This window comes from Rhea pennata, chromosome 5 (assembly GCF_028389875.1).
Source record: "Rhea pennata isolate bPtePen1 chromosome 5, bPtePen1.pri, whole genome shotgun sequence".
In the NCBI taxonomy this organism is placed as follows: Eukaryota; Metazoa; Chordata; class Aves; order Rheiformes; family Rheidae; genus Rhea; species Rhea pennata.
Window position 1 is genome coordinate 28,461,329 of NC_084667.1, and position 26,291 is coordinate 28,487,619.

General features: G+C 43.8%; 1 protein-coding gene across 2 annotated transcripts in view; it reads right to left on the minus strand.

The window, feature by feature from the left end:
* LGR4 (leucine rich repeat containing G protein-coupled receptor 4) overlaps positions 1–15,549 on the minus strand; it is a 78,997-nt gene extending 63,448 nt beyond the window's left edge. Inside the window, exon 1 of one of the 2 annotated variants that reach the window (XM_062577181.1) lies at positions 15,359–15,549. In XM_062577181.1, coding sequence (XP_062433165.1) covers positions 15,359–15,549 — 191 coding nt within the window. The remainder of the gene's footprint in view (positions 1–15,358) is intronic. The other variant, XM_062577182.1, reaches the window with a different exon arrangement.
* Between the last annotated feature and the right edge of the window lie 10,742 nt (positions 15,550–26,291).

Here is a 26,291-nt window from a genome sequence, read left to right on the forward strand (position 1 = left end):
CACCCAACACAAACTGAATTACAACCCAGATGCATACGCTGCTGCTAACAATGCCTCACGAGAGCATCTGATAGAAGACACTTCAAACCCCAGAACAGCCCAAAGTATGTTTCCACGTGTTACATAGCACAGCAAAGTTATGCAAGTTCTTGCTGGAAGTAACACACACTACTGCAACATAATGTTAAAAAAACAGATCACACTCATAGCTATGAGTAAAACACCGAACACCTAAGACTTGCCTCTTACTGGGTGCATGTTCAACACCCAAGACACTCAGTACTTAAGCTAGCTAAGGCCTGCAAAAAGGAGCGCTTTGCCAGGGTAAGCGCGGCAGCGGCTGCAGAGCTCGGCGAAGGACGCCTCCTTGCACACAAGCGGCTTTTACCAGCGAAGCTGCTCTTTTACCCAGACCGCCTCCCCTCGCCCCCGTCCCACGCAGGATGGGCTGCATCAGCGAAGGAAGAGCTGTGCTGGCGCAGCTGCCGTACATCAGAGGCCAGCCAGCTCTGCTGGTCATGAATCATGTCCTGAACTGATTAGTGGGGCCAATCAAATGTGATAGCACAGCTCCAGATTTCTGGATTCTCCCTTAAGATGAATAAAAATTAATAATACTTACCACTGCTGACACAAGCATGCAAAGCAGTAAGAACAGTTAGTATGTTTTCTAGTATTTTAAAGAAAAAACATTTTCTAAAAGCCACTGAAATCTTCTGAATTCTGGAAAGAAGCCCTGAGCCAAAAGAGAATTGATAGTCATCCTTTGCCATTATAAACCAATGAGGCCAAGGGAGCACTTGTTACTATTAATTTACTTGAAAAGATTAAGTTTTCTCTTCAGTGATTAAAATCTTTCAAGTTTTTACATAGGTATAGTCATGGAAATTTTTGGACAGTGTTAACTGAACTGTCAAAAGAAAAACAGCATACTCAATACAAATAGCGCATTACAAGTATTTACATGAACAACAAAGACCTACCGCACTAACTATCTAGCCCACTCTTCGCAACACAGATCAAGGCTTGTCAAGTTTAATCATGTGCATAGGATCGATTTTTAAATAAACACATCTAACGCATGTGTGATGGAAAAGAAAGGGACACACAAAATACAAGCAAGTAACATCTGCATTTCTAGCATGTTTGTAGACATGAACTGTACGTGCACCTTCCTGGCAATACGGATTTTACAGATGAACTGATGAACCGCGTAAAGAAGACAGCACCTGTGAACCCTTGTTTCTTTAGCTTTCTCCACACAAAGACATGGGCATATTTTTACCGTTTAACAGCCATCCTACGGGTAAAGAAATACACAGTAGTTTCTACGTCAAGGGCTCTGGTCAACAAACTTCAACATGTGGAAGATGTAATGACATGAGTATTCTGAAGTAAAAACGTTCTATGATGCAGTGAAGACGCAACTTTCATGAAGGCGGACAAAGAATATTCCTCCCAGGCAACATTAATAAAAAGATCTTGTTTTCCTTGTTTTCACTACTTTCAGAGAAGCCCAGTTTCTTATGTATTAAAAGATTTTCTGGGTTTTACTAAATCAGTAACTTGGAACCAGTAAAACTTGTGATGCAGCTCAAAGCCTACCCGAAATATGGTCATCTTAGTGCTATCAACACACCATTTTCCCCAGTACAAATTTCATGATGTACCTCCACCAATATAGTTACATTCCTAACATATTGTATTAGAACAGTCTTTCCAATCTATGACCAGCGAAACTGTGAAATGATACTAAAATTAACCCCCTAGAAGTTGAGAGTGGAAAAGATTTTACTGAGACTGGTAAGCCATATCCTCTTTTAACTTTTGAAGAAGATATATCTATTTAACATCAACATTTACATGTCATAAAAACTGGTAAACAGAAATGAAGTAGTGCCCTGCAATTAGCTTGTCAGATCCCACAATAAATACAAGCACATCTTAGAAGCACTACCAAATTTTAAAAAAATATAAAGTGTAGCGAATCATGTGCCACACTACAGGGTACCATAGTTTATTTTAACTTTTAGAAGCAGAAGCAAAACTTCAGCTGATCAGAAATTAAAAATTTAAGACTTAAAAGTAATGAGTAAACGTTTAAAACATGAACACTTTGTTCTTGTCTGCTTTTAAACAAACATCTAGAGATAATGAAGAAAGAATGCAAAAAAAAATTCTTAGGTTGAAACTTATTTTTCTACATTTAACAGATATTTACTGTAAAATTAATAGTACAGTGAACTAATTATCCCATCTTAAAAAGGGCACTGTATATCCAAGGGTCCAACACAAACAGAATCTTTTGTTGTTTTTCATTATATTTACCACAAAGTACTTAAAATAATGTAGGGACTATTTACAGTAAACATGGTATAGAAGGAAGCATCCCCATCCCTTTGACACATCAGACTGTATCTTAATAGCATACAGATTAAAATAAATTGCAGAAGACAAAGCTGTAAGAACTATTTCTCTACCACATATGCCAAGAAGTGATCAACAGGCCATATCTCCTGTAATTACCAATGACTTAAAATAAGAAGATTTTAACAAAGAAATCATCGGCTATATTGACATTGGTCTTTACCATTTGCATTTTCCATTTTTTCTTCATACTATCTACTGAGAAGAACAGTACGAGGAACAATCAGAAAGATAAAATTCCCCCAAATTACATATGTATTTCTTTGTTATCACAGCAGCAGATAGTCGGTCAGCACTATTCATCTTGAAAGTTGTTCTTTTTTAACCTAAACAGCATATGACAGTAGCTACAATATTTGTCAGAAGAAACACCCATTAATTTGACAGTTATTTGCTGATCTAAATTTCCATGTCTTTCTACCTGTATCAATCCACTACAGTATGACAGTGCAGTGTAAGCTGATGCTTTTATGTTGAATTCTTACTGCCTTTAGTTAAAAGAGAAGTGTTTAGAGCTTGCTAATTCAGTACCTCTAGTAGTTGGGTTCCCGTGAACTGAAGCTTAACATACTATGTAAAGGGTATAAATTATGTTTCCAAGACAGCTTCGGGCACTGCCTTGTTTGGAATTGCTTACCAAGCAACTCGGTTTCTCCAAACAAACGAATGTGCAGGAGGGTAAAGGGCAGCGAAGGCAATTATTGGAAGGAAATCTCTCTCTCTAGGCCAGAAAAGAATAATTAAGCTTGTGCATGCTAAATCACATAGGGGAAGCTAACAATGAAGTAATCAAGTGTAAGCGATAGCAAGACCTATCTACAATTTTCTTGAAAGGAAATTAAGGCAGTGGGTAATCTAAAGTGCAACTGTTTAGGCAACACAAATGCAGTATTCCTGAACTTCATTCACTGTTCATTGTGTAAATGTATATGCTTCTCCTACGCACCCCCCAATGAGAAAACATGCAGTAATCCAGTAATTAACACGAGCATGCTGAAACCTAAACTAGTTAAACTGCATTCTGCAAGCCTAGATTCAACATAGTTTACTTGTTGCTCATTAATCTCTTCACAGATAGTATCTTTCAATAGTTAAAGATGCTTAAAATATGACCAAAATGTCAACGTTAAGAAAGCCTATTGGATTTCAGCTGCCACTGTTTTGGAAACTGTTAAATGAACCTAACATATGGGAACAAGCGTGATGAGTTTCTAGCCTAGTGCTTCCTCCAAAGCCTTGGGCTATTGTGCAGAAACTTAATGAAAGTCATTTGCACAACCCTGAAAAGATTGTGAAGAAAAGTGGTAACAGAATCTCCTCATTCTACGGTGCCAATCTGGGGCAAAGAAGCTTTTAAAGACATTAGCAACACATTATTACTAAGATGGTAACAGAATGCGATTCGCTTGTTTTTTTTTCTCTTATAAAAATCACAATCACTTCGCTTTGTTGAAGCTTCTTCGACAATCTGCATATGTTCTCTGAAAATAAGCCATATAACTGCTTTTAAAGGCAGAAGAAAATACTCTTATTTCTAACATCCCACACACTTCAGAGATCTAAAACAAACAAACAAGCTATTTAGTAATGAAAAGCCAGGAAACAAATCCCATTTAAGCCCATAGCTGTGTGTTCAAGCTCCAAAAACAGTAGCAAAGTGTTTGCTGCGCAGACCTTAAGGCTTTCCCAATACATCTGCAGATGCATATGGTTCAAGAGCTCTGTTACCAGTCTCATGAGCACTGCCCAGAAGCAGTGCTCCGCTTCCTTTACAAACTCTACAGGCTTTCGAATCATCTGTCTCTCAGCCCTTTAGCAAAGCCCTCATGTTAATTTTCAGAGCTGTATCTCTATGTACCAACACCCCTCCAAGCATGCACAACAGAGCGGTGCTTGTGCCACCACCTGCAACTGCACTGCAACACAAACACTATCACATTACTCAACAGTTCTTCATTTTCAAAGTCAGAGCTATAAAGGACTTATTACAATACTGGAAATATTGTAATAACATCTGTTTCTTCACTGATAAGTCATGCTGTCCTTCACCTGTTAACTTCAAACTGGAAGTCACTTTTCTGCTTGACATAGTAGTTTCAAGAGGGCACCAGCAACTAAAACTTAATTTCTAAAACATGAGACGAGAGTGATCGTAAGCACTCCGTATTTTCTGTGCTTTTCCTGCATAACAGCACAATCACTTCTACTTTATGTTCCTTGAAAGAAATGGGTTTTTTTTGAAAACATACATACAACGTAAGTGTTATGTAGCGTCCTCAGTTTCCCCAGCCCCTCAGAAGCATGAAACGTGGCAGGGGACTGCATGAGCAGAGGCTGTCACTGGAACCAACATGTCCAGTTACTACCTATAGAAATACTGTAGGGATAACTCAGAGATGTCGTCACTGCTAAATGCCGCAATACAGAAACAGAGCAGGGAAAAAAAATAACTCATTAAAGAAAGCCTGTTAAAGTTTTTAGAATAGTATTCATTACATGTTTAGACATTCAACTGATCCAGCTCCATGTAGGTGACGGCATACCAAGTTCTGTCATGACTAATATTTACTGCTCCAAGACTGTACAAAAAAGATCAAAGTCCAGCTGTTTTCTCAACAAATGGAGGGGACAATAGTGAGATAAATGTTGTTTTAGTAGACGAAGTGCAGTAGAGACACCCACAAATGTTTACTGGTTTGCCAGTATCCTATACAACAAGAAGCCGCAGGACAGTGCTGTAGCTTCCCGTTACCCTGCTAAGCGTGCCCTGGACAAGCAGCTGTCAGGCAGGACTAACAGGGTATCAGAAAATCACAGAAGGGCTGAGGTTGGAAGGGGTCTCTGGAGATCATCTAGTTCAACCTCTCTGCTCCACCGGGGTCACCTAGAACGTGTTGCCCAAAACCACATGCAGACGGTTTTTGAATATCTCCAAGGGTAGAGACTCCACAGCCTCTCTTGGCAATGTGTTGTAGGCTATATCCAAGCCTGAAGCATTCAAATACACATCTCTCAGTCATCAGGGGACAAAGCAAGGGAACTAACCATCATCATCTCCACATTACAAGGTATTTAAGGGCAGGTATCAGCTCAGCTGGTCAGAGCGTGGTGCTGCTAATGCCAAAGTCGCGGGTTCAATCCCCGTACGGGGCTATGCTAAGGGTTGGATTAGATGATCTCTAGAGGTCCCTTCCAACCTTACCATTCTATGATTTCTATGATTTATAGCTACACGCTCTCTACTGACACAATAGAAATTCATGGAGAAAGATTTCTTAACTCTGCAATTACAAAGCAACTTCCACATTACATTCTTCATGGTTTGAAGCATTTGGTTCTATTACATGACATCTCAATTACAGTAACAAAGTTTATATGGGCGAAAATCAGTCTGGCATTGACATTAAGACAACAAACACACTCAAAAACCAAAATATACAAAGCTTCTTCTCGCCCCCAAAATATCTTATACCAGAGGGCCTGAGCAGCCTTGGTGACTCTGTACCAGCTCCAACCAAGCAAGCCCCCAAGGATGTCTTCTGCAAGACACTCACATGACAGAAAGATAAAACAGAAGCTCTGTCCATTCCCACTGCAGATGGCAAAGGACAAACTGGTCCACAATTTGCACAGGAAAGTAGTCTACAGAAACAACATGACCCTTTGCAGTATAAGCCAGACAGGCCACCAAATTCTCAAGACTCAGTTCACTGCTAAGTGGCATTAGGAAGGATACTTAAACCATTTATTTTGTTATTCCACTACTCCCTATTCCTAATGGCACTGAATCAACCAAGAGCAGGTGATACACTCACCTGAAGCAGATGTGGAATATATCTGCTGAGGCAAGTATCCAGGATATTTGGAAATATGTGTTAACCCCACGTGTATTACAGAATTTCTCCAATCAATATAGATAGTTATTAGATCACAATAATTTCTCTCATATGACTGAAGATACAAGGACAGCATAGCAATCCTACTCTTGAGCAAGACTGCAGCTATCTTACTGTGTGAACAACAGTCCTCTCTTTAAAATTACTTAGAAAAACTAGGCACCGTTACTTAGAAGAACTGAAAGAAATTTGGGCAGGGCAAAGAGAAATTGGCCAGGCTGCCCAACTGCAGAGGCTTCTGCTGGAATGATCAAGACTGCTGCATCTCCTTGCAACACATTCAAACTCTGCTTAACATTCCTAAGCATCAGGGTACTGCACATGTTTGGCCTGGAAGCTAGAATCTGTTGGGGGGAGGGGGGAGGAAATTAGAGTTAAAAGAGCACATAAACCAATTGAAGTTTCTGAAAATAAGATTTCAAACAAGAGCAAGTCAGTTCAAAAAAAAAAATTAACTGACCTGGATAGTCAAGAGATTTAGCATCTCCACTAAACACTCAGCCCAGCAGATTTGCCCTTGGAAAAGGCATGGATTTTCTACACCTAGCAAGACTCACTAGTTCTGTAAAATATTAACAGTTTGGTCAATATTAGCACATAGATTTTATTTCTCTCTCTCCTTTTTTTTTTTTTTTTTTTTTTTTTTTTTTTTTTTTTTTTTTAAACCAAGTGTTAAGACCAACTGCAGCTAAAAGTATCCAAAGGCAGGAGCCTGTCCGGGTCCAAACCAACAACAATCATGTTTTCAGAGCAGGGACTCCATACCTCATGAACTTACGACAGAGCCAGAATCACACCCTTTTCTCTCTTCAGCTCTTCCCCTGCCACTTCCGTAAACATCATTAGGACTCCAAGGAGATATCCAGAGGAAACAGCAGCAGGAGCATTTAGTGCCTCAAAAGGGCAGACAATCAAGTAAAATTGGAAATAAAGGGGAAGAACAAGGAGACTGCTGCCACCTCTAGCTTTGCAAATCTCCCCTAAAGAACATGTGAACATGGACCTAAATACATGAATCTTGCAATCAGTGCAAGGCTCCCTTTGGTATGTACAGAGGTTCATAATTCAGACAGCTAAGAGCCACAGGCATAATTCCTGGTCTGAGCAAGGTTCTCCTGTAGTTAAACACTGACACATTTTCAGGGCTTTCAACAATGCCACCTGAAAAAGAAAATAGCCTTCACAGCTTTTACATTTCAGAACTGGATCCACGAGCCCAGCCAAATCAGCAAGAACAGACAGATCTTCGCCCAGAAACACCAGCTGCCTCCGGCAACACCAAACCTGCAGGCTTCAGGTGCACTTTTCCAGAGGAGCTTCAAAAACGCTCACGAAGCGGGTAGTAGCTACCCACTGCTGTACAGGATCAATGTTTAAAAAGCCAGCTGGGGAATTTCTAAAGAAAGAATTACATTTAAAATCCTATGAAAGAGAATTTTAAACAGGAGATAAATACCAACCACCACAGTGCCCAGATAGTTCAGAAAAAACGCCACTTCATATTGCAGATTGTCAAGAACGTGGCACAGCCACAGGGAACCTAACTGCACATTTTTCGTACTGGCTTGCCGAAACGGATTTGTTGGACACGTGGGATTCAGTTTCCACAGCTGCACAGGGTACCACGGGAAGCACAACCGTTGGCAAGAGCATTTTGGTAACTCGTGGTGAACCGAGGGGCTAGCACACCAATGTGCCGTGAAGCCTGAAGCCTCCAGCCCCTGCCCCTTAGAGCCCTGTGCGCAGCTTGCAAAGGCAGGAATGAAATATTCCATGTTTTCTTTGTCCGCAACATGCCTATTGAAAGCCCAGCCACACTGGTCTCCCTGCTGCAGCACGAGGTCAAGCTATTCATGTGCAACTACACAGATGACAAGGAGGTAATGGGAAAACTCCCAAAAAAAAAAAAAAAAAAAAAAAAAAAAAAAAAAAAAAACATTTCCACAGAACACGGTTATAAAATACACAACCGCATCTGCAGCACTATTAAGCTAAATTAGACAGGTTTAGGCCTCCCTTGCATACCTTAGAAATTGCACACCTACTCATGATTCACTGCTAATTGTGTACCACTTAGAAGTCCAAACACATTTGCTCAAAAATTTTAAGGGAAAAAATATCCTTGCAAGACTCAGCATTCCTCCAGGATTGGCTGGGGAAAGAAAAGAACCACGTACAGCGCATGCAAGCACACACACAGAGTTTTGACATTTAAAATAAGCAAACGCTCTAGCAAAAGCTGTGAAAACAGCTGTTGACCGTCAGAGGGCCTGATCCCTCCAGCAATCTGCAGAACACTCCCAGGAACGTCACCTCACCTCGCCTGGGAGTCTTCTTCGCTTTCTCTTCAAGGTAAAGAATCAGCCCTTGCTGTCATAGGGGAATCAGGGGGGAACCCACCTTTTTTCCAAATCATTTTCCGTAGGAAGTTCTGAGCCTGTTACAATCCTATATAACAGTTAAATCATTCAACCATAAAATAAAAGGCATTCTGCTGTTTCAATTGTGTATTTTAAAATACGTGACTTAACATCCAAAAACACCGGAAACTTTGACTTCAGTGAAACTCACTGACAGTTGCAATAACTCAGCACTTTGAAAAATGAGGTCAGCTGTTTCACCAGGTAGATCACATGCCATTCCTCACTATTTAAGTACACTTTCCAGGCCCCACAATATATAATGCTACCTGATCTTGATTTGGAGACAGTTTTACTTAGATCCCCAAACCTGACAGATCTGGATCAGATTTTAAAACAAAGGCTTTCAAGCTTTTCTATAACGAAGACTGGATTGACACAGTAATGTCAGGAGTTTTGTCTCCTCTCTTCAAGCTACTCCATAAACAGCCATTGCTACATAAAATTCCAAATCAGCTGAATTAGTAGCCTCTGTATCCGCCAAAGAAGTATTGAAAACTGTGTGCATGCTTCCAAGAGGGTTTACAGGACAACTCAGTGTTGGGAAATAATTAAGAAGCAATATCACACAGCCAGAAATCTCTTTTCAGACCACAGTTTAAGAATATCTTACGAGAAAACTGCAGCAGTATTAGAAAGGCAGATATGAAAAATTATGGAAGAGCATTTCACTAGCAAGTCTCTGGGACATCACCACAACCACTACTGCATCTACTAGCTAGGGAGGACAGCCAGGCCCCTAACACAGGAAAAGCTTTCAACACCTCTGTTAAAAAAAGGTCTCATAACATCGAAGTCTTTGTTGTCTCAGCTTACACGTTTCTTTTCTTCACTCTCCAGAACATGCTAGAGAGCGCTTCTTTGCCTATTTTTCCTCTCCTTAGCTACCCTCTTCCACCTCTGTCGCCAGGATCACGCAGACTTCTCTGAATTCTTCTCCAAGCTATTTTTGAGTTTTTGCTTCTTCCATCAATAATCCCCCAAACCACAACTTTGCAGGAAAGAGCTGCAGCATGAAGCACAGGCAACTCTTGCTAGAATAGCTACAGGCCAGAGTCCCACAATGGCAAGGTTGACACTAACTAGTTCCACTCATTTCATTCCTGTGCTTATTTGCAAAACAAGGAGTAGGTCAACCTGAGCTGTTTGCAAATCTTCCAGAGCCCAAACACAACACCAGCTCACGTGATTCCCACCAAGAGGATGATCGGCAGGCAGCAGGCCAGGCGAGAAGCCCACAACCGGCCGCTCGGAGACCCTCTTGCAGCCAAACAGCCCCCATTCTCTCCAAAATGAGATACAGTTGCTCAACCCTTCTGAAAGGTAGGCCAATAATGTTCTCTGGGTAAGTAAGACCTTGCGTTCTCCAAAAACAGCTGCCTTAGATGTGGACTACAAAACAATAAAGTTGCTTGCAGAGGTGGTTTCTTTGGGTTTGGTTTTGTTTTTGAGTCCTTGTATTACAGCTTCCATATTTTCCATCTCAAGCAGATACTACTACATTCCTCTCAAAAACTGAAAAGGTAATTATTTACTACTGTATACTTGCTTACGCTGAGGTCTGATTTTTTTGGGGAATACTGAGGTAAGTCTGCAGTGAGGAAAGTCACATTATGAACCCCTGCCAGTAAGTATTACACAAGAAATGACATACTGCTGAAAATAATGAGGTTAGGACACAAAAATAAATGCCAAATACCCGAGAAAACAGGTGTTACGGTAGAGCACCAGTCTTTGTTAGGGGTAAGGGAGGGAGCAAGTAGGAGGAAAAGAGGGATAGCAACCAAATGCCAAATTTGCTGCATGAAACATGAACAACATGAAAAGGGTAAAATATTAAACAACTTTAAAACAACGATTTCATTTTTCTGTGCACTACTGAAAAGTGTGAATTTCTTTTATGATCAACAAATAGGTCAGTTGATGAATTATGAATTATAAAAGCTCCAACCCTGCAGTGAAAACTCTTGTAAAGACTGCCACTGAAGTCAAAAAAACACACCAAACCTCTGGCAGACTCTGCCCACCATTAATTGCTAGATATTGCACACACATTTTTGAGTCCCTCCTTAGGCCAGGGAGATCCCAGAGCCAGGTAAACAGTCCACACTGGCAGGGCAAAATAAAGCAGAGATGTCTGTAACACTTAGACCAAAAAGATATGAAGATGCAAAGACACGAAGCACTATTTTTCATCTTAATTAACATTTTCTAAATGAGTTATGAGAAACAGGTATGTCTTATGTCAGCTTTATTTCCTTGTTCTGTCATATTAATACAATCCCAGGAAGGCAGGGCTGCACACACTGGGGAACGGAAGATATTATAGCAAAGAAATAATGTTTCTGCTGATTAACAGAAATATTTGCATTAAAGTGACATGAACACGTCTTTTCAAAAGAATTACAGAGAGCACATTTTTAAAAAGACAAAAAAAAAAGTGCAACTGCAAAACCTTCAAATCTCTAATTAGATAAGGCTTTTCTATCTGGGGAGGACTGCAATTATGTTACATTTTCCAGACCCAAGGTCTCGTCTTGACATCTTTACTCTTCACCGTAACAACCTTTCTAGACAACATTCACAAAGCCTCAGCCAGGTCCTTACCGTGCTTATCTGACAACAGCTGGTCTTAAACATCCATTTGTGTACCTGACGTATTAAAAGAAAACATATCTACCTACCACATTTCATCATCATTCAATAAAAAATAAAAATGCCTGATGAAAAGACAAAAGAAAACATGTAAGCCTCGCTGGATCCAAAGAGACCCATGTAATTTTACCGTTTATACAAAAGTAGAGCAGGAAATCTAACTCAAATGCCTATGACTGCGTAGGTACTTCTAGATAGACTGTATATGGCAAAGGAGATCAGCAGCTCTAAAGAGCTGCTGAAAAAAACCTACGTTACAAAATAATTATTTGAGATCCTTCTCAACTGCAACATCTTGATCTTATAAAGCTAGTGCACAATACAGCACACACAAAGACTGCCAACATTAGGTTAAATGGGTTATAAAAACCAAAAGACCAAGGTGACTACTTCATCATGAAGATTTATTTTTTAGGGGAAAAAAATGGGTAAGGTGATTTATTTTTCTGGAAGGCAATGGATTTAGAAGTAGGGAAGGCTAAGTGAACTTGCACAGTAAAACTGAAGTGCATTTAAAACAAAAGTAAGCAGCAGTTGTGGGTTTACAGGGAGGATAGCACAGATTATAAACAAATGTGCAATTCTAGCATCTGCGTATCAGCACTGCAAAGAAGTGTTAAGATTTTAGGATAACTGAGGCTTGAAAGCACTCCCTCCACAACCAGAGGAAAGTAAAATTAAAGCAATGGACCCTGCCACTCCCATGAACATACAAGCACGTAGGAGTGAGGGAATAATTCCAGAAGAAGTTTATCAGAAGCACTAGAAAGAAAATTATTTTCACTGTTTCATACTTAAAATATGCCCAAAATATAACTATAGGCAGTGAGAAGGAAGTACATTATTCATGGTTGCTGGGCAACCCTCCAAAGACAGCCAGACCCATGTAAGATGTCTCCAAAGTTATTTTCTAAAATTTTATCCTGCACAAGACTCATGTCAGTTTCAAACCTCCAAAGATGGAATTTTTATTCTCAAACTGATATCTAAAAGAAACAAAAGCATAAAAGCACCCTACCATAACTTTCTTCTATTATCATGAACGCTTCCTAGTCCATAGCATGAAAAATTGCAAAGATCAGGAATGTACTGCATTTTTTTAAATAAAAGATTCTAACATTATTGCATAGGTACATTAACTTGCTAGACAGCAATTATTTCTCAACAACGCAAAATTACAACCTTCATAAACAGAAACAGGCAGCTGGTAATTAAGAGTTACATCAACACCTATCTAAATTATACAAAACAAATGGCTGCCTACAGTAAGGGTAATTATCCCTAGCCCTGTCCCCCCTTTACATTCCCCCTTATGCATCCCATCACCTTTGGCTGGTCAGAGCATTTGCCTCCAGCGTAGCCACCTCTGCCCTTTCAGGCCATTTCCGTATCTTCCAAGAGCTCTTCACCAGGACACCTGCAGCTGGGACTACCTATCAACTTCATTCAAATCTTATCTCTAAAAGCACATTTATGACTCAGAAGTAATGAGCAGCTATTCCATCTTTCAAAACGGCTAGGTCTGATGCAACTATCCCTAACTGACTACACCGTCCTGCAGTTTCCTTCTCACCTCGCTCCCAATGCTACGGTTATCATGCATTTAGCCAGGAGCAGGTACTCTGGGCTGTCCATTCAACGCACGCTCTGCTAAATGTCTGCTGTGTTTGGAGGAGCCTCCTACCAACCCCAACTGAACAAAGAATGAGCAACAGATCAGTAAAGAGTTGAGGTGCTTGTATCAAGGAAATAAGCAGAGAAAGGGAATCCAGAAGGATACTCACTTGAGGCTCTCCTGAAATCATTGTCTAACCTTTCACAACAGACCAAAAAAAATATGACTATATTTAGAAGATGCACATTGAAAGTTATGTTAAACTATTAAAGTCCAGGCAAAGAAATTAAGACTTCAGAAAAACAGATGCAGTAAAAATTAAAATGCCAAATCCCTTCTATGGTTCTCAGTTGCTTCAAAGCTCCTTCACTGCCAACTTAGGTTAATCATGAGCAATATTTCTCAACTGCTCTCTCTTGGCCAAAGGAAAAATATAGGCATAACTTTTATTTAGTCTCACAGAACAATGCTTGAAACCCCCTTTCAGCCCTGTCTGAACTAAGGTCTCCTTTCTGCTATGGCTATAATCAAAAAGAATAGCCCTGTAGTTACTCTTTTATTCCCTACACTAAGGGAATTTCCCGGCAGTTATGTTGCCTGACATGAGGCATACAAAAATTTTCTTCTCTTCACATAGGTAAGGTTTTGCCACGACACAGACATACTGGCGGGGGAGGATTTTTTTTCTCCCCTCCCTCCCAAAACTAATTCAGGTCCTTTGGTAAAACTGCACACTGCCCAGCCTGAGCAGGTTCAAAACTGTATTTTCTGTTACCTACAGAACTGTCTTGTATGTACTCAAAAGTCCTGGTGGCCTTGCTACAATACAGAGACTATTCAAAAGCAGAGGCATCAACAAGGTACCCATTTTTTCACTCTGGAAATAAAGAAATAAGAACTAAAACAGTGGGGAGAAAGAATATTTGTCACTGTGACAGAATGAAATAGCTAAAAGCCTTCCACTCAAATTTAAAGAAAGCAAATTAAACTCTCAATGCAAACACATCTCGGTACACCCTCAGATGCATGCACGTCTCCGCATTTACACCATACGTGAGCTCGTAAGTCAGCTTCTGGAAGTCTACCTGCATAGTAAATAGCAAGTTACAACTGAAACTGTTTGGCAACCTTATGTGTAATGGGTGTCAGCCATGACGACTTAAAAAAACCATTAGACGATGAAAACCATGTTGCAGACACACAGGGATGTACCAATTCGATTTTACGAGATCACCAAACAACTTCGCAGTCATAAAACCTTGCACTGCAAAGCAGCGTTTACCGGACAGGCTTAAGCACTTTACAGAGTTTGGTAACATCCCTATTTACCTGGGCGGGAGAGAGAACAGTTTATTAGCTAGTCTAAGGCTTCACAAGGGCAGTGCCCAACCGCCTGCCCCGAACACTAGCAAACCACCGCTCCTGCCACAGGGAAAGCACTATGATCACGAAAAGGAACAAAGCATTAAACGCAAGTAATCGTTAACGACCGAGACCCGTAACTTGTACTGTACGCAGTGAAAGACTCCGAGCATTTAGCCTCAGCAGCGGTCCCTCACCCAGCCCGAGCAGCAACCCAAACAGGTAGGAGAGACTGGAAGGCTCCTGCTCAGGAGACGAGAACGCCAGTAACTCAGCACAGCTACTCGAGAGCACGCAGAGGCAGGCCGGTTCCTAGCGAAAAGCAGGCGGAAGAGCGGCAGCTGCACGGCGCCGCTTCGCCGCGGGGCCCCGCGGCCCGGCGCGGGCTTCACGCCGCCCGCGGAGCAGCGGCCGCGGCGCGCTCCGCGCGGAGCCTCCCGCGGCGGCGAGGCTCCAGCAACACCAGTCCTGACCATTGGCCCGCACAAGGCCTCGCTAGAGCCTATTAAATCTTTGCTGAGAAGCGGGGCAAGACTGACAGGTTTTATTGTGAAACTTAACAGGTTGGTGGATTAGCAAAACCACCATGTTGAAAGCTGTAAATCCCCCCTCGGCCAGCCGGCTGCGGAAGGCAGCGCTCCCGCCTCAGCCAAAGCTTCAGAAAGCTCCGAAAAATGAAGATGAAATGAGAGCACTAAGCTCCGTGCACGACCAAGTCCGCGCCCGCCTCGGGCTGCGGTGCCTTCCAGGGAAGGAGGAGGAGGACACCGGCTCGGGGGAGCAGGCTCGCCCGCGCTGGCCCGCAGGGCTCGAGCAGCCAGCTCCGCGGCGCTGCTCGCCCCGCACCGGCGGCGGCCCGGGGGGGTTCGCCCCTCCCCGCCCCCGCCCCGCCGAGGGCCCGGAGCGGCCCCCGCGGCGCGGCTGCCCCGGCGGAGCGAGCGCGGCCCCGCGACGCCCCCCGCCCCCGCCGGCCCCCGACTCACAGGGCGTGCGTGAAGGCGCTCAGTCCCGGCGGCACGGCCGCCAGCCCCCGGCCGGAGCAGTCCACGCCGCCGTCGCCGTCGCAGCTGCAGGCGCCCGGGCAGGGCGGCGGGGAGGCGCCGCCGCCGCCGCCGGGCCCGGCCGCGCCGCCCAGGCCCCAGGCGACGAGGCCGAGCAGCGCCAGGCACCGCATCGCCGGCCCCGCCGCGCCCGCCAGCCTCCCCCGGCCGCGCTCGCCCGCGCCCGGCGCCCGCACGGAGCCGCGGGAACAAAATCACTTAGGAAGGAAAAAAGAAGGAAAAAATAGAAGGGCGAAAACGCGCCCGGCGGCGGCGGCGGCCCGCCGGGCCCTCAGCACCGTGCCCGGGCACTCAGCCCCGCGCGGCGCGGCGCGGCCCGCCCGCCGCCCGCTCCCCGCCGCTCATCGCAGGTACCGCGCGGCCTCCGCCGCCGCGGCCATGCTCGCGTCGCGCTGCGCTGCGCTGCGCTGCGCTGCGCTGCGCAGGGCCCCGCCCCGCCGCGCCCCGCCCGGCTCCCGCGCCCCGGCCCCGGCGGCGGGCAACGTCCCGGCCGCGCCGCGCCGCGCTCCGTCGCTGCGAGCCGCGGCGGCGGCGGCGGCTCTATGCAGACCGACGAGGTGCATATGCTAATAGCGCGGCCGCCGCGGCCTCCCCATTGGCGCAGGGCGAACGCGGCGCTCATGAATATGCAAAACGAAGCGCGGCAGCGGCCAAACGCGGCCGGGGCGCGGCGAGCGGCGGGGGCGGAGCCGACGGCGCGAGGGGGCGGGGCGGGCTGCGGCGTGGGCGGGGCCAACGGCGCGAGGGGCGGGGCGGGCCGCGGGGGGCGTGCCCAAGCCTGGCCCCGCCCCCGCGCCGCGCCGCGCCGCGCCGCGCGGGTTTCCCACGCTGGCGCTCGGGGACGCGGCCCGGCGGGCAGAGAGCGGCAGCCGCCGGGAGAGGCGCCTCCGGGAGCCTCGCTCCCTGCTCCCGCGGCAAGGCCGCGCTCCCCTGGCGTGAGTAATGCCCTTGACAGGCGCCCGGATAAACAGTCGTTTTAGTGTTTGTGTGGCTCCTTTGCCAGGCAACAGGGCATGCTTTTTATTATTAAAAGGCAATTGGAAAACCACAAAAAATGTGCGGCGTGAGGCCGGCCTCGTAAATGAATGCGTGCAGGTTTATGCAACTATCGGAAACCCCCTTCCCCCTTCTCCAGCCCTACCTTTGCTGCTGCAGTACTCGCACTCAGCCTCGCGTCTCTTACCACACTGAGCCAATGTAAAGTCACTTTCGGATTTGCAGTAAGAGATCGTAAATGCTTCGACTGGGACGCTACCTCCAATCCATTTATATGGATCCGGTGCAAGAGGACAAACAGAAGGGCTGAGGTCGGCAGGGACCTCTGGAGATCAGCTGGTGGAACATCTGCCGCTTGTCCTCCTCCTGGCTTCTGCGAATTGCTCTGGGCTTTCTCCTTTCCTCTCAGGCCGTTCAGCACCTCCCTTCCCCATACCAAAGAAGATGTGACTACTTTACAAAAGCTACTGAAAATGCTTTTGCTTTTAAAGAACCATTCCCTTGGCACATAAAAAAACGCCTGTGGCATCTTCCTCCTGTAAACCTTACACATTGCGATCAGACCTGTGCTGGCAGCCAGCATTTGGTCTTTTTTCCTTGCTTGCTTAAAAAAAAATCTGAAAACCCATTTATTCTTGCTGTTACAAGCATATGACCCTATAAGTGTTCTGCTTTGCTTTTTAACTAACTTTTTACATGCTTTCTTTTGGATTCTTCCAGCCCACGGACACGGCCAGACACGGGTCCACTCAGGTCCCCTAGGCCTGGTGCTCTGTATAATCATGATATTCCTAGAAATGGTAGATATTACAGCAGCACTTGGGCAATACCGCTTGGTGCTTCTCACTCTTCGTTCACTCTGGCCCCGACCCTGTACAGGGCACTGTACGGAGGCACCCGACCAAAATGAGCCTGCCCCGATGGCCACCAGCTGAGACCTCCTAAGCCTTCCCGCTGTAAAGCAGGCACGTACACGTAGTTTTGTCCATTGCATGGATGGACATGGAGGCGCCGAAAAGTTAAGTGACTTGATGACCTACCAACACTGCAGCTGGGAAACGAGAGGAACCACCCCACGCAGAGCTCCCCCAGTTGCCAGAGCTCCCCCAGAAGCCAGGTGCTTTGGGGTTTGCAGTCGTGACTGAACTCTCAGTCGTGAATAACAGCAGCTGCCCCATCCAGGGTTGCCACAGGATTCAGCAGGTTCCCGCCCGATACATCTGCAGTGGAATCAGAAACTTGGAAATCTTTTCAGCACTTAATTGGAGCAGGTTATCGTTAGTTCTGTTAACACATGCATCACAGACAATGCTATTCGCTCTACGGTAACATTAAGTCATTATAAGGAAGGAGGGCTTAGGCTATGGTGAAGGAAAAGCAGATTAATTGTGGGCCTGAAAATGGTCATTTGGTTAAATTTAAAAAACATGCACCCATATGGCAAAGATGTGAAACATTAAGATCACGCATGTCTAAGAAGCTAGCATATACATTAAAGACCCTAGAAACACAGCTCTTAGGGCAACCGCTGTTGGCGCCTCCTTCGCTCGTCCCCATCGTTTGTCCGGTTGTTACCTCCCTGCTAGCGCTGTTTTGCCGCTCTAGACAGCCTCGCTGCCGACAGCGTTTTTCTGTTCCATAGCAGGCGTTCGGTTCCTGCTGCACGGGTTTCCTGTCGGCGGCGTTATTCACCACTGCTGAAATCAGGTCCTTCGCACACGGGCTGGACTCCCAGTGCGGCTGCTCCATACCTTGTGAGCGGGACAGAGGTCTCGCAGAGCACTTGAATTCAGGGGCGTATGACAACGCTCGGCCATGTACATACACGTCTGGTTATCTCTTGTCCTTCTCTCCGCACAGGAAATGCATCAAGGCAAAAGCGTGTTGTCCTGCGCCAGAGGCACCGCGGATCAGCTCCCTCGCAGCCTTGGCGCGGGGGCTGCAGTGAAGGAAGAGCGGACCACAACAGCCTGACCGCCAGGTGCTCCCAGCCTTGCCACGCTTACCTCCCTGCCTCTCCACGAGCGTCGCACGAGAATTGCTCGCCTTTGCCGTTGTTAACCACCTTCACAGAGAGTCAAAACCCTTGGCACCCAAATTTATCCCTCAATTTTCCAGTTTTGGAGAAAAGAGGAAAAAATAACCCTGCCTGTTCTGTCTTACAGCTCCGGTTTCTGGTTGTCTTGGCCAAAAATGTAACAAGTAAATCAGGAAAAAGAATTAAAAGGAAGGAACAAAACAAGATAAGTGAATTTTTTCTCAACTAGAAAAGAAAAACGTGTGGTTAAATGCATGTACTCACTCTGCAAAGTGTCTCACTTCACTAACCACGAATAGTGGTAACTGAAGCAGCCTTCAGCAGCTGCACGGAGTTTGGAAAATGAATAGCAACATAGACCATACTGTGTTTTCTAGTAACAGCAATTTGCAGTACCTGCATAGCTTTTCTTCTGAAAAAAAATACTAAAAAGTCTAAACAAAAAACAGGATAACAAAGCAAACTTTATCCATGGAAGCCCTGCAATAGTTGTACTCATTAATTTTTACCTGGTCATTCAAGCTACCGATTTCTCTTTCTCCATTTTCAGAGGCCTGATCTCTTTTTTCCAGCATTAATTTGGGTGCTTTTTCTTTAGCTGAGCTATCCTAAATCCTTGTTGTCCTAGAAATAGTTAGTACTGAAGATTATCCAGTACTAAGTATTGTCCTTTCGATACTATACCATACTATAAGGTAAGCCTACTATATGGTAAAAGCATTGTAACACAGATTATTTTTATCTTAGTGCTCAGTAACTCTGTGATCTACTAAAAAATAGTCAGGTAGCTGTTTAGGAAATAAAGGGTGATTTGGGGCAAAACAAGGTTAGGTTTTAGTCCCATATTCACGTCCATCCATATTCCATACATAAAGCTGTTGTAAGGAAAGCTGCTAAAACAAGCTTTTGTTTCTGTTGTGCATCTTATTTTAAAAGACAGTGCCATGTTCCGCTATAAGTGGAGAGCGTAAAACGTTTTTGTCCTATGTTAGTAACGTGAGTTGAAGCGAAAGCATCCCATACCGGCCCAGCAAGCCGTTCCCCCTCCTTTCCCCTCTCAGTGTTGAGGAGCAACGGTGCCTTAGACCTTCTCCCCGGCTGGGCTCCGGGTTTCCATGCCTCTAGCTGCATCACCCCGAGCCTGCAGACCCCTGGCAAAACGCCGCAGACCAGCAGGCGCCGTGGCGGTCCCCCCCACCGACGGCGGGCATGGTGGTGTGGAGCTGGGAGCCCCCACGGCAACTGAGCGCGTTTCACACAGCCACTTCGGGCCAAGGGGCTCAGCTGTGGCCTCGGGGCTTCCAGAAGGAAGCCTCAAGCAGGACCAACGGTGGAATTGGTACCCCCAGGGCCTGGTGACCGGGCCCGCTGCCGCTGGAGCCCTCTACCACCGCGGGCAGCGTCCTCGCTTCGCCTTCCCGCGCCAGCGACGTGCAGCCGCGGATGGAAAAGGGTCGCTCCTCAAGAGTGGATGCTTACTTCTAGGGCGGATGATAGCCTTAAACTATTCTTGAACTATTTTATCACTTACTCATCCAGTCTGGCAGCAAGGTTTTCTATTTCCTTGCCCCTACATAGTTTTAAAGATATTAGTTGCAGTGAGCTTTCCAAAGGGGTCTCCGTGATTTCTCTGTTGATGTCTCAGAATTTTTAAAGAACTGTGGTGATCTGTGCTGAGGCGTAAGTCACCATCTTTTTAAACATTAATTTTCCTACGTAAGATGTTAAGTGTCAATAATATGAGATCAAGATTTTCTACAGGTGTTCTATACGAAAAACTCGATTTTTAGCCAAATAAAACGACAGTCAAAGCGAGATTGCCTCATTACCAGAAGGTTTATATGTAATCGGGAAATGCTCGGCAGAGAAGGGGTTTTACAGAAAGCGCATTAATCCAGTTGAGACGGAGCCGAAGAGGCTCCGCAGGCGGGAAACAGCCCCTAGGCGTGAAAGCGGCCGCGCTCCGCGGAGCGGCGGCGGCAGCGCGCGGGCAGCACCCAGCGGGCGGCGGCGGCGGCGGCTCGGCTCGGCTCGGCTCGGCTCGGCCCGGCCCGGCCCGGCCCGGCCCCGCCGCGGCGCCCGCTCTGCTCCCGCCTCTTTTCGCTGCACGCTCTACAACGAACGGGAAACTTATTTATTGTCTTTAAGGTCAGCCTACATCTGTTTTTGACTTTCGCTTTTAGCCACCGGAGCATCGGGCAGCACAGAACTTCGGAGGCGGCACACCACCGGGAATTAAAAACCAGCCAATCCACCCAGTGTTTTAAGGGTGAAAGCTGTCTTTGCAGAGGTTAGAGGATTATATAGCATTAAATCCTGCTTAAACTCTATTCTGAAAAATTAAAGTGGAACCTCAGCAATGTAAGGAAGTAAATTCAGGTTCAATGGTAAAGCTCTCACATTGAAATTATTCTCATAACTTGCACATGATCCTAAGCTGTTTAGCAAAATACTGTTAAATCTCCCATGTTACAGTGAATAGAATAGCTTTAGGTTCTTTATCAAACAAATAAAAATTGATATGCAGCATATCATCATCACAGATTAATGCTTTGGAAGAAAATACACGTGGAGAAATGCATGGAGTTACAAAGGAATGATTGTACCTTGTACTCTTTTCATTACTGGAAACTCTACAGTGCTAACAAGTTAAATGACTTATTTTTAGCAGATAGGTAGAGACATATATATATAATATATATGTATATGCTACAGTATAAGCCTGATGAAGACCTAGGGACACACTAAGACACACCAGATTTCATTCTGCTACAAATTAAGCAAATAACATTCCAAAAAGCAATACACTGATTTAAGCCAAGTTGTGCACACACCAAATAACTCATTTTGGCACGTTCTCTGAGGTAACCACATTAACTCAACAGACTACTTCCTTATCATACATGGAACCTTGAAACTCAACTAAAAGTGTTATTTTTTGTTATAGGCATCTAATTCTTCATCATTACCTACACTTTGCCAGGCTCTATGCTGTTCTAGGTCTGTCATTCAAACGCTGTAGTGAAACAGCCAGAAAATTTATTTTTATTCATATTTTGGAGTGGTATAAACAGATTATTAATCTGTGGGTGCCTTGGTTTCTGCAGAACCAACTTTGGGTTGGCATTTTGAAAAGCGCTTAAGAAAGTTGCAACCCAACTGACTCAAGAGGTTTAAGTAGATCTCCTATTACCAGAGGTAAACGAATAATCCCAGCTTTGCTTTAAGTAGTTTGTACCTTAGCACCTCGGCAGGCAGGTAGGGAAGGACTCAACTGCTAAGCACCTGACTGATCAACTTGATGGTAAAATTACTAATTAAGCTGTCTTCAAAATTTGGGGCATAAATGCTCACTGGTCATTTGGAGTCTATTTTATTCTTCCTGTCAAATTTTTGTCTTTCTGTTTTTTGCTCACCTGTTAACTTATTTCCTACAATTTCTTTCTGGCTTGCAATGCAGCAAAGTTCAAGTTTTGTTCTGCAGTGTGAGGTTAATGCCAAAATAACTGCACCCGCAAAGCAAACCAAACAGCTACAAATGCCACTGCGCTATTGTTCTTCAAGAGAACGTTCTTGCTTTTAAATCATGGAAGAGAGGTTGTTACATTTTTTCTGCCAGTCAGTAGCCCTAGCCAAGCAGAAGTTAACTCAAAGCTTGGCCTCAATACTCGTAGATGGGGTGTCTGCTGCAGAGCAGAAATCCAGACAAATGACTCCTTTTGCTCTTTAAGAGAGATCAATGATTCTGCACTTTCAGGATCAGCTTGTTTGCCAGTAGCCAACTAATTATAGGGAGAATTTTTATGATATCTGTCCTATCATTAATATTGAGACAGGCACATAAAAGCCAAACTGGATTCTTCAATTTTGAAATCGCAGCCAAGGCTGAAAGGTATAGGCACACTTCCACCGCAGGGGATCTGGGGCAGATTCAAGACCTGATGCACGCCAACACTGATGTTCTCCAAGGAGGCTGGATACATTTCAGAGATACTTTTGGTGGTGGAGAGCAAATGTACCAGTTGTTGAAGAATCACTACTTGGAACGTATATCCGCTGGCCACCACACTGACAACAGCCTAACAACATGTTAGCACTTATCAATGCCTAGAATGCCAGATGTGACACAAACTAATGTGCAAGCTGCTGGGGGTGTTTCAGACCAAGTGACAACTGTATTTAACAGTGTTTAGTAGATCACAAACTTCAAAGACCACACAAATATCGCTTTGAATAGGTAACTGCAATCCTTTATCCTCTTCATTTTTAATTATTTGCATTCTGCTTGCCTAATTAGAATTTTTCTTGCTATTTCACTTGAATATGTCCTCATCACACTTACCTTAAGCTGTTGCTGGATGTAGCTAACAAATAGCCATTTGACATGTCTAATGCCAGAAGCAGCTCAGATCATTATGCACATTTGGTCCTTTCACAAAACAGAAGAACTGTCAAATATGCAACTTTCTAGGAGCTTTGCATTCATCATGGTGCACACTTGAGATGACTGAAAAAAGCATGGCTACTGGAAGCTCTCAAATTTTCAGTAAGACTATGGTGAGGTGCCTGCCAAGCCCCAGCAAGTTGTAATACAAGTACCAGAGCAGATGTTTGCAACTCAAGCCGTCAGCTTGAGGTGAGGGGCAAACTCACTTTTGTACTCCTTGGAGGGGCGGGGGGGAAACTTGGCCCAAGATGAAATCACAGAGAAAACTCTGCAAGAAGGAAAGAATTATTTCATTTTCTGTTGTATTTTATATTTAAGTTCTTATCTTACTAACAATAGCAGTCACAAAATACATGATTTCTTAGCAATACACTGAGGCTATTTGGAGCCAAACTATTTGTTCTATATTTGTACAGTGCAAAATACAATAGGATCCTGATTCAAAACAGGGACTTCTAGGCGCTACTGCAATACAAACAATATCATAAATCACAGACTTTTGCCATTTACCCACAACCACTTGAAGTAGGTGAAAGGCTTAATGACTTATTCCCCTGCTGCTAGTCACCCAGGCTCCAACGCAGATTAGATTTTATTCAGACAGTCCAACTGCACTGCTCCGGCAGAGGAGCGGTGATTAGATAAGAACCACGCACAGGCAGTTTTGCCTACCTTTTGAAGTACGCAGGTCAAAGACTTGCGCTATTCATGAAGATGACTTCTTGCTGTTGGTTTGGGGGATTATTTTAGGGGTTCTTTCCCCCCCCCTAAACTCCACAGATTTATTTCCTGCATAATTACTAAGAAAACAGACAACATGGAAGAATCTATATTCTGAGAGCCAAAAACCAAATATGGCAGACAAAAAACAAACAAACAAACAAACCCAGTAACTTCACACAGAAGTCTAGGCAACTCTCCACTATCCATGTTTGCCTTCTGCACTATCGGAGTGAATTAACTAGCCAGGAAACTAACATACTATTAAAAAATTCAGTGAAAAGCGAAGAGGAAAATTTATATTAGGAAAAAGACCCTACTATTTGAATATCACCATTTCTCAACAGGACACATCTTCTCAATATAAGATTTTATAAGACTGAATACAAATGCCCAGCAGTATTGAAATGTATTATCTTATATTAACAGGAAACTTCCTATATAAAAAGTTCATCAGGATATCAACAGTAGAATTGAACAGACATATCTGAGGACTGCTCATTTTGGAATTCATAGATCAAGTTTGCTGAATCTCAGAATGGGTAACAATGCCCATTCCTTTTATTTATTTTTCTTTGAGGAGTGGGAAGAATTATTAGTATGCACCTGAGGCAAAGACTTTTTAAGCATTTGCTGCCCCCCCCCCAAAAAAAAAAAAGTTTACTTAAAAGCAAGAGATTCAGAGAGATCATCTTCATTATTACTTTTCAAATTTTAGTCATGCTGGATGTAAAATGGGTCTTGAGAACACATCATCATCAAACTTTAAGTTAAATACTGATTACAATTTCAAAAGGCTTTCCTGGAACTTCTATGGGGGGGGGGCAGGGAGGGAGGGTTATTTGTTTTTATGTGCAAAAGTATCTGTCAATCTTAACCTGAAGCACATTATTGAACTTCAGATTTCCTTCATTAATGAATTCACCTCTTAACCTCAAGACTTTCAGATAGCTGGGCTAAGGACAGCAATGCTCCAAGAAAGCTCCCCCATAAATGCAAGTGCTACATCCAAAGCTTTTACTGGCACTACATTGATAGCAAGCACCTTGCAATATGCAGTTTTCAATTTTGCAGGACTTCTTCATTCATTTTTAAAGAATAAAAGCTGAAAAGCATCATTACAAGGGGCAAACTAAGGACAATTATCATGACTAAATTATGATATTCTTGCTTGACCATTTCCAACCTACAACGGCAGCCCAGTCAAACCATGCCACGAGAATGCCTTTTTTTGCAGTATTTGCTGCAGTGATCTCCAATGTTTGCCATATTAAGCCATTGTTGTCTCCTAATATCTTCCCATATGTATAGTCATAGGGCCATGCAGTATTTAAGCCATTTCCCTGCAGCTTACATAGAAACATAGCTCAGGTTCACAGAAACTAGCTTCTGTTCAGTGTCACATGACACAGATTACAGGAACCCATCACGTTGCTCCGTATCTTTATGGATCAGCAAGAATCACTGTAGTCAAAGCTGCTCCGGCTTCCAGTAACCACAATGTTTGCGTACCTACTACGGTCTCACCCTTCCTTGCCCCAACACTACTACTCCTTTGACCTCACACAGAGCTGTTTGTGTTCACTTAAGGCAACTGAAAGTTAACTCAAAAACCAGAACATAGAATTTATTAGTTTCTTGTATCTTTCTGAGGTGAAATAGCTCAGTACCCGGTGAAAAAAAGCATGCACGCCAATACCACCAAGAAGCAAGTGTTCATAATTGAGAGCAGGAGAGTTACAGGAGTGCGGGAACCAACAGATTGATTGAATTTATGCTGGTGCGTAGCCAGTATCAGATACATAGGCAGTTTGGTTATTTCAAACCAGCATTTCTGTTTTAAAATTAGAGTGAAAATTCTCTATAACATCAAACCTAGCCTCAATTTTTGCAGTAAGTGATCAGAAGGCAGGAAAATAATTTAGCAGTGAAACATTAAAGTTGCTTCATCTACTTTGCTCATCAATGAATGAGTTTGCTCAGTCCATACACATTCAAGATGAGATCCAAGCTTTTATAAAGTACTCTTCCAGCTTCAGTTTTGATCTTGACTGCTAGATCAAAGTCAAAAATCACAAGTTAGAAATAAGGCATGTTTCATCAACAATTTTATAAGCTTTTTTTTTTAAAAAAAAATCAAAATAGTCTAACTGCAATTAAAAGAAATCATGAGGTAGACAATCAGACTTATGGTTATAATTTATGACATTAACTTCAGTCAGCCTTTTTTTCAAAAAAACAATTAGCCTTGTATTGGAATTCACAATTTATCTCTATGAATATGGATCATATTTAGAAGAACAGATATAGGCACCCCATAAGCCAGATCTTGGAAATGATTTGATTTTAAAATCAAAAGAATATGCATTTCCAACTTATGTTTTTTCAGTCTTCTGTATCAGATAAAAAAAACAAATATTCATACAAATATTTTGCATGTGTTTTCAATTCAAAGTCCAGCCTACCTACATTCGGTAACTTTGTGCTTGCTCATAAAAAAATCGCATTCAGAACTCAAGCATTTCTTCAGTCATCTCAGTTCATAACTTCAGAACAGGCACATTTTTCTGAGGTACGGACAAGCTGACAAAGTCTTTAAACAAGGAATTGAAGAAATTCAACATCACTTGAGATATTTGCCTTAAACAAAAGAT